Consider the following 9943-nt stretch of genomic DNA (forward strand, 5'->3'; position numbering starts at 1 on the left):
GCTTGTAACTATTCCCTATCTAAGAAAGTGTGTATTTTAAATTGCTAGCAGGTAGGTTTTTATTGCAAAGGAGACTCTATATGTCTTTTTTTGCAAAAATAGCTTTTTTTTCTGCCTGCCATTGATTTTCTTTGGATTGTACACGGAGCCACACATTCAGTGTACAGTCAACTCAGTTTACAATCTCAGCATGCTTTGGGTTCCTGACCGGCCATTCAAGATGGCTGCAGGCTCTGAACCCAGAAGAAAACTAGGCAAAGATGTCCACAATGGGAACTGGGTAACAAAGGAGATAACAGATAGCGATTTGCTGGAAAAGGATTCTTTGGGAGATAAGTGTGCCGTAATGTGCATTAAAGAGGAACTTTACCAATATCTTTGAGATGACAACAAATACACCTTTAGAAATGTTTAGTAATGGCAATCTGCGAACAGATAGATAATTGTCAGCTTTTTATTCTTTGCATACCCTAATTTTCTCTACCTCCCCATTTCTCTCATGGTGGCCATTTTTTTTACTAAGGGCAGATTAATATATCTCCCTTTACTTCCTGGAACTGTGACTAGGACATGTGACCATGCAAATCATCTCAGGGGAGGAAAATGCCTTTCCCTGAGATCTCGTGAGATTACATATGAGATTTCCCAGCAATGCACTGCTCATGTAACTTTCCCAGGATGCATCGCTTGGGCACAATTACATCACTAATGCCTAAGAGGACCAGGAGGTGGAAAAATAATTGTAAGTAAAAGAAAAATATGTTTGTTTCACTAAAGAATGTAAGATGTTTTTAAATCGACATGCAGAGCTGCATGCTGAAGTAATTTTTAGTGAAAGGGGGTAAAGGTTCGCTTTGGGTTCCATTTTAGGGCAAAACAATATGTATGTACACACACATACATATTCTGGAAGTACAGTTTAAATAACAAAATAACAATGAAAAGAGAAAATGGTAGGTTGGTACAACGATTTTGAAATGTATGAGATTGTTCACTAAGGCAGACAGCTGTGTGCAAAATGCAGTAACCCAGAGCAACCATTAGTCATCTTTTACTAATCCTACCTAAGTGAACTGAAATCTGATCACTATAAGTTACAGCTTCAATGAATAAGCTTGCATAGGTCAATGACTAGTTAGCTTGTCTGTTCTCAGGAGTTCTCTCAACAGCCATATGAGTGAAGAGATATGTATGCTCCAGGGCATGATGAGTAGGGTGTAGTTAGATCACTGCACCTTGGAAGTAGAGAGCCATATCTTAAACCTACTTATTAAGAAAACATAGATTGTTACTAATGTCACAGCCAGCAAAACTAGCATGGCGTGATTAATCATCCCTAAAAAATTAATTACATAGCTTACCATATGTTGCAGAACTTAAAGAAAAATATTTTCCTCAACAGATCTGTCGAAAAATGAATGGAGTTAGATTTACCTGCTGTAAAAGCGCCAAGGACCGAACTTCCATGTCAGTGACATTGGAGCAGTGCTCAGTCTTGAGAGATGAACATGATCTTCACAAAGACTTCTTTGTCCGGGCTCTTGATTGCATGAGAAGGTATGTACAGCATGTATGGTATCACTAGAACATCTTTGTGACGTTTTAGAGGCTTATTCACACTGATCGCTGTGAAAGGCATTCATCTGATGAAGCCTTCTGCTACCTTCTATGTTAAAGCTTTAAAGAATGCCACAGCATTCTCCTGCAGTTCACTTTGCATGTTATTAATGCTGGCTTATTGCCCTGCTCACAGGGCATCTAAATGACGCTAAATTAACTTTAATTGACTTCTATGTTTTTACTAGTGGTTCCAAAGAAAGCTAAATTATAGCTAAAGCCCAATCCTTTTTTTATATTGAGTAAGGGAGGGATACTTTTTTTTCCATCTGTGTCTAATTAGAGATTTCCCTTCACTGCCTGTCCTGTAGACTCAACTGGAAGTGAGATGAGGGGGAGGGTATCTTTCCAATGTGAGGGAATACCAACCTTAAACATTTGTCACATGAAAAAGCGTCCCATTGGAAGATTTCCTGCCGAGTCCTGTTTTGGTGGCAACTCAAAAATGTGGATTTACCCTCACTTTCATTTCCCGTGACATTGTTGATCAGGACAATTTGAGAGAGTAAATCTCCCTATCAGGGACACTTACAGCAATAAAAAAAAAAGCTGACAGGGGTTCTAACCCTTTGCCTATCTGAATCTAAAAAAAAAAGATTTGCCTTTAGTTACACTGCATTGAGTCTACACCACCTAAAGCAGCAACTCCCACAAAAAACAGGCACCCCTAAGGGAGTACGTACAGTCTCAAAGGCATGGATCCGCACATCCAATTCAAAACAGATTACATGAAGAAAAATAACATTGTACTGCTTTGTACATCAGACATCTTTTGGCACCTAGTGGGAATATGTTTGCAATCTACAGTAAGTATATTTAATTTGTGGTATTCAACAGAAGACTCTATTTTATAAGGATGGCAGCTCAATAAATAAATAAATATATCTTCTTGGTTTTTTTTGAGCTGCTGCACTTTGCTTTATGTATCAAAAGGAAAAGGCCTTTTAGCTTTATCGTCTGCCAGAGGAATACACCTGTTCGGTGATCCCTTGACATTCTCTGTATCCTGTTCCCATGCTTCTATGTTATGGAGGGACCGTGGGAATAGCACAGGAAACATCTGTTTATTCAGTAACATCATACAAGGAGAAATGGTGTGCAGTAATCTATGGTATCCAAACACAAGTTTAGGGTGAAAAGATAGAGGCCCATCCACTTTTTAACAGGTTTCAATGTGCTGACTTTTATTGCCAGACAAAAGCTTCAAAATCACAGTGTAAATTGTGAAGGCCATGGATTTCACAGAGCCGTTTAAAGTTGGCCTCCAGATATAAGTAATTTCTGTTAGTTGTGAAGACCCACCTCCCACACTGCAGAATTTGTGTGTGTATTTTCTTTTATAAAGGTATATAGTATAAAATAAAAACTTACTGTTTTAGTGCAGTATCAATCTGCTTTCTTTCATAATTCTAAGCTGATGATTGACCATACTCTTTCCTCCATCTACAAGACCTGTCTCTGGATCAGCCATATTAAGGGTTAGACCACAAGTTGAGGAGGTCAGCAAAGTACCAGTGGATGCTGGGACATGACGTCCCACTGGTGGTTACACCACTTTTCTGTGTTGTTGTGCCACCACCTTAGACCTAAAACCTAAATTTTAGACAGCAGTTTTATGGTTTGTATTCTTGTTTATCATCGTGTTTAAGTGCAATGAATGCACAGTATAACATGGCTCGCTTTTTTGTTGCCCAACTCAGTCAAGATGGTCTTCCCTTCTCTCCCCCCATTTTAATATTTGCATAATTGTGGTATCTCATGAAACCTTTCACATTATTATTATTATTATACAGGATTTATATAGCGCCAACAGTTTGCGCAGCGCTTTACAATATAAGGAAGACATTACAATCACAATACAATTCAAGACAAGATGGTAAGGAGGGCCCTGCCCGTGAGGGCTTACATTCTAAAAGGGAACATAAATACCTCTCATAATTGGCATGCTCACTAATTGATTAAAGATTTAATGGGCATTTACAAATATTATAAAAATGTTCACAGATCGGATGAGCAAGGACTGGAAGTTCTTATTCATTTGCTGTCAAAAAGTTTTTTTCTGGCCTAGGTTTAGGGTATTGACCAGATTTATGTCATAAAGCTAAATTGCAGGATGTGTTATGTACTACATTCCCCTTGACGCTGTGCAAATTTGGAAATTTGCAAGCTGGAAATTTAGCCTTAAGTACTTTATCTGCTTGCTGGCTGCCCATTGTAAATAAATGGCCAGATGACTCGCACTTGAGGGCGGGGGGATGTTTTAAAATGCCTTCTCCTTCCCCTGTTCGCACGAGCGGGAAACTGTAAAAAAAAATTAAAGCCGGGGATGGCTGTTACATACAAGCACTTGGATGGCTTTAGAGCCACCGCATTGCATGTGTGGTGTCGGGGAAGTGTGCACCCCCCCAGCTATCCTGGGCTCCGGTGTCTCCCATGCATGCCCAGGACCAGCATGGCAGGTCTGTGTACTGTACATTGATTAGAGGGAGATCAGCACACCTATAGCAGATGATCTCCCCTCAAATCACTGAAAGCAGAAACCATGCATCTATGAAGGCCTTTGTATCTAGGCTAAGCCGAAGTGATGAAGCCGTTCACTCGTTGCCGTTCATCCCTATTCTCTGCAGCACTCAGCTCGTCTATTCTGCTCGCTACTTCCGAGGTAGAATAGACAGAATTGTTTCCCATTTTGGATAAAGTGGGGGAGGGTTAGAGCTACTGTTGGTTTGTAAACTCAACAGGAAATGAGACAATATCTTTAAAATGTGAGGGAAATTCGGTCTAAGACAGTTGTCACGGAAACAATGGTTCCCATTTGAACATTTCCTTTCTTTTCCTTTTCTGGTGAAAGCGAAAAATTTTGGATTTGCCCTCACTTTGTTTCCAGGTGACATGTTGGTCAGGACAATTAGAAAGAGTGAATCTCAATATTAGGGACACAGACAGCAATAAAAACCCGATAGAATTTCTAAGCTACAGCTCGCGGTATACTGAGACGCCGCAGCCGGGACGGATCCCGACAATACTGTCTGGATCCACCCAGCTGCGGGATTGACAGCTGGCTCTGCCTATCCAGAGGCAGAGCCTACTGTGCCCGCCCCCTCCACCATCCGTTTCGCCAGTCAGGGCTGGAGGATCAGACAGTGGAGGGGGAGGAATCCCTGCAGGGAGCCGTGAGTGACAGTCACAGCTCTCTGCAGGGATAGATCGAGAAGGGAGCGAGCGACTGTATTTGTTCGCTCACTTCCCGATCTACTGAGCCGGCCTGTGACAGTTTCATTGAAGCCTCATAATCTGAAACTGCTCAGATTATGAGGCTTAGTGAAAATCACTCACCTCATAATTCTCCTTTAATCTGTTTAGAAACAGGTACATAAATTTGTTGCATGCAGATTGGCATTGAGGTCGTAGTGTCCGTACTGTCTGCAGTCAATCACAAGGTAGATGGACCTGACGGAGAACTAGTTTCCCAAAGTTCCCCATAATGTCCGCCTTCCTTGTGGCTGACAGTGGACAGATTCTATTGACATATGGAATCCGCCCACTGTCATTCGCTGTCAGTCACAAGTAATCACCCCAATGTGTTGAGTTATGCATTAGCTAACCTTTGTGTGTCTTCACATTTATAGCCGTTATATTATTTAGTAATTTTTCCAACAGACATGTGCTAAGCATCTGGTGGGAACCACATCAAGGGTTGTTGATAGTCACATTTAGCTTGCATGTTGCTCTATTAAAACTAATGCACTACAAATGCTGAAATAGTTAAGAGTACTCTAAAATCACTTAGAATTTTCCTCAATTTCATGCTAGGTTGTACATTTGCTTTATTCTGTCTTCAGCATAAGCTTCAGCAAATTTCACAGAGTTAGTTTATATTTGTGTTGCTATTTTTTTCCCTAAATTAGCTGACTTTTCTTCAGAACACCATGTTCTTTATTGACATACAAGAAAGTTATAAAGCTGCCTAATGACTCTTCATAAATAAGCCTGTCTTCCAGCAACCTTTAAATAAATGCACCCCGTGTTTCTTGACAATTAAAGGGATTTAACTTTTCAGTTTCATTTGAATGCTTTTGCTCTTGCAAGTCACGAAATGCTGTAGTCGAGCACGTATATTTAAAAAAAATCATTTGTTAGGTCTTGTAGGGGAAATAATGATCTGTCCTGTGATCCTCAGCAGGCATGCAGATCAATATAATTATAAAGAAATGCCATGAATTACAGAGAAAACTGTATCAGCATTTTCTGCTACCTAAACAGAGGAGAAAAGTGGGGACAAACATTGCTTGCAGGATGCTGATGTACTTACACATCACACCATGAATTAGCTGCCAAACAGGGAAATTGTCCAACATTTAGATTTTCCTTTTTTTCTAAAACCAACCTCAGAGACCCTGGTTTCCAAGCTGGAGGCACAGACATGTCTACCTAGACAGACTGCATTTTCTTTTTGGTTGCACTATTTCTAAGTTTGTTTAGTTAGTTGATACTCAAAATGTTTTTCCTTTACAATGCAGTGTTGTATTGGGTGTGCTGGGGCTTATTAATAGGAAACAGAGCTGTTTCTCATATCAAACAATCAGATGAATTGCTTTATTTAAATGAAAAATGTAGCCTTATTTTCCATAATCCAGCTCCTACAATTTCCAGAACCTCTTTGACATAGGACTCTGTCATTTGCAAAGATGCCCCAAGCTTTTTTCGTGTGTCCACAGTCCATTCTGACTTGTTAAAAGCCCCCAAATCTAAAATTTAAGTAAATCTGTTATCACCTACAATTCCTTGTAATAATGGTGCTGAAGTGGTGCCAGCACATACCCATGTACATTTTCCGATTAAACTTTGTGTCCATATGGAAGTCCTCACATGCATCCTATGCCTTACATAATCTTGACTTGTAGTAAAGCTGAACCTCTTGTAAATTCTAGGCTTAGGAAGGGGCTTTACAGCAGGTATCTCTCTGGAGAACACAGTATCACTTTGAAGAAAACTGCATTCATATTGCAGGATAAAATATAATAGTGTTGACAGGGGGGTAGAATTATGCTGGTTGGGGTATATAGAAATGCTTGCTGGGGGATACTACTATTATTAAGATTTAGCATGACCCTATTATTATTAAGATTTAGCGTGCCCTCATATTGTAGGAATTGCCTGTTTGTTGCCTACATTTTGTAAAGATTGACAGTTTGTTGCTTATGTATTGCCACATATACCCATTTGCAGCCTAGGTATTGTAACAAGTGATCATTTGTTGCCTCGGTATTGTCATTAATGCTGACCCATATCTCCCATGTATCACCAGTTTGTTGCTACGTACTGTCACAGTTGCCAGTATGTCATGTACATATTGCCATACCAACTACCATAATTGTCTGCGTGTTGATTGCATATTGCCATACTTGCCTGCATATTACAAAATTCTAGCTCCATCACATCATTTGTTTGAGTGTAAAACCAAGGCAGCACTGTCTGTCCAGAATACCATATTATTTAATCACCTTCAGATCTTTTACTTGTAGCCTGTTAAACTATACCCCTAACAACTCAGATATTTTGTTCACACCACCCATTTACAGCTTAGCAAGCCACATATAACATCTGACTCTGTGTGGCTAGCTTGTGCTAAGATCTTTTACACATGCTCAGTGGGATCTACAAGCTATTTCTTGTCATGATAAGCAAAGAGGAAAGGTCAGAGATGTACAATCACATGGTTTACTAACCACACAGGAAAAAATGGCCGAGAACTTGTCTGCAATTGGTTAAAAAAAGATCTAACTTCTAAAATGGATATAAAGCTTTCATTATGTGCAAAAGAAGACAGACAGAGAAATCTATCTAGAGATAGAAAAAAATAAGACAAAGATGGGGAAAACATTTATATCGCTGACAATTGTTGTGTATTATACTGCATTTATCCCAGAAAACTCATACAAAGGAAGAATTACAGTTTTAAATGTGTTTACTACAGTCATGTTGATAGTTTTTATCATTTTTCATTTTGGTCTCTATAGTCCTGTTAACTGAGTGTAGATCTGATGCAGATGATTTATGAGAGCAATATGTTACATATGTTTCATTTTATTGGACGAAATACAAACAATAAAAGGATTTGTACATAAGAAGAACATTTAAATTAACACAAACTGAATATAGGAAATAAACCATAGATAACAGCCAAAAAGGACTAAATATAATTATTCATGAAAAATATGTTATATACTACTGGAGTTATTTAGAATGTATGGTGTTATCCCAGTGTTTTATCCCAGCTTTTTTATATTCAACTTTGTCTTAAATGTTGGAAACCATTTTATTAGGTGTTCTATATTGTTTACTGTACCTACCCATGATTATTTTCCCTTTTGCTAGCTATAGATTGATTTGAGCAGGTGGCAATTTTACTTTGTTGGATTTGGTGTAAACTCTGGGGTCCTTAGCTGCTTTGAGTGAGTGTGGGCTTCTGTGGTGTCTGTACCTCTAAGGAGGATGGGGCTACCTCAAGGTCAAGGTAAGCCTGATCGTAATGTCTCCTTGCTTTATATATGACTCAAGTTGGAAGCTCAGAAGGTTTGGAGTTAAGGACCACATTAGTAAGTTGCTACTCATGTTTGGGGTTTTTTTTTCTTCATTCTTCTACATGGCTGTTAGAGACATGGAAACCATAAACAGGAAAACATTTTCCCCCGTGTTTTTGAAAATGCATAGGATTGTGATTAGCATATGTAGCCACCTTGCCCTAAGTGGGGTGACGTCTTAAATTTAGTTCTGCTGGACTGTAGCCAGTCTTAGCTCATTTAATAGATCTGTGCTCATTTGGTTTCTCATAAGCTCAGTGTTATTGTTTGTATCTGTATTTTCATGGGAAGCATTTGTCAAAAAAGGGCATGGGGAACTGCCAAGGGAGCATTTAACAAGGCAAAATGTGATTTTGGGGGCGACATTGGAATAACATCAATCCGTTACATCAAAGTTTACTCTAAAAAATTAAAGAGATGAAGCCCTCACCTGCATGCCAATTGGTCAATGGCAAAACAGTGTGTAGTATAGTTAGGGAGCTTCTTTCGCAGCACCATAGTGTATTGATTGAATGTTTAATAAAATGTCAAAACAGAGTGCACAAAAACACTTTAAAACCACAACAAACACATTCCATGAACCCCCTCCTATCCTCAATTATTTCCAAAATATTTAAAATATGTACTTCGAGTGTGTGTTTGGTATAAACTGGCTAGTGTCAGGACAGTAGTCAACACTTAAATTGGCAGCAAATAGGAGACAAGGCAAGTTTTATCTTTCAATAAAAATTAGTCTGTTATCTGAGCAACAATAACTACAAATATTGTACAGTAGCAGGACAGTATGTAAGCAGTTTGGTTAAGCCACAATGTAAGAGTGAGAGACAAGGTATTATTGTGAAATAGAAATCGGAGTGTATTTTTGAGAGACAATAGACATAAATATTGTACAGTGGCTAGACATGGCAGTTCCAGATAGTAACAGGCATCAGCTGCAACCCCTCCCTTATATAATCTAGTGAAAATGTTCTGTCCTAGGTTTATATTTATTTATATGTTTTTCAGATTTTGTTTGGTATTGATTTGCTTGGGCTACGCAAAGCAGAGGCCAGGCACATTTACAATTCCTCTGCTTTGCCAGCAGCATCTTCCTCCTCCCAGACACTAAGCAGCCAGTTTTTTTTTCTTTATTTCATTATAGCCAAGGGACTGTGGTCATATCTGCAGGGGGAAAAACATTGCCCTCCCTTCCACAGCAGAGGGGGAAGGGCAGGCAACAGCAAATGGAGGAGGGAAATTCTACTGCTAGGGTGAAGGGCAGACAGCCACAAAACATAGAATGCTATAGCCATTGGCTGCCCACCATTCCCCCAAATAAGAACTGTCAGAAAAAAACAAATGACAGGCAAGCATAAAAGAAGTAGAGGTGCTGCCACATGGAGATAATAGGTGGCAAGCCTTGGAACTAGATACTTCCTCCTTCTCTTCCTTCCTCTACTTCTCCTCCCCCCTCCTCCTTCACCCTTCCTTCACCTCCCCTTCCCTCTACTCCATCTCTTCTTTCTTCTTCACCCTTTCTTCTCCAGTGTGGGGAGCTCCTTATAGACAGATGGGGTTTTTTTCACTATGCCAGTGGCTAATTGCACAGGAGGTAGAGAAATGGCTCTCTTCTTACTCCTCCCAGGCTCAGAGCAGCCAGATGTCTGCAAGTGCTGCTCATGCATCCTTTTCCCACCCATTTCTGTTAATTCTGCAATAGTTTCATCAGCTGACTGAGGAGTCTGCAGAATTACAGGTAGCTG

The 9943-nt window shown here is 39.6% G+C and overlaps 1 protein-coding gene across 1 annotated transcript in view; it reads left to right on the forward strand.

Annotated features, from left to right (window-relative positions):
* Window positions 1-9943, forward strand: part of INPP4B (inositol polyphosphate-4-phosphatase type II B) — a gene marked incomplete at its 5' end in the record, with an annotated part of 263520 nt that overhangs the window by 242422 nt on the left and 11155 nt on the right. The window contains one exon of the mRNA XM_018563411.1: window positions 1403-1557. Within this exon, the coding sequence (XP_018418913.1) occupies window positions 1403-1557 (155 nt within the window). The remainder of the gene's footprint in view (window positions 1-1402; window positions 1558-9943) is intronic.

Source organism: Nanorana parkeri, unplaced genomic scaffold, assembly GCF_000935625.1.
Source record: "Nanorana parkeri isolate BGI_ZX_2015 unplaced genomic scaffold, ASM93562v1 scaffold662, whole genome shotgun sequence".
Classification (NCBI taxonomy): domain Eukaryota; kingdom Metazoa; phylum Chordata; class Amphibia; order Anura; family Dicroglossidae; genus Nanorana; species Nanorana parkeri.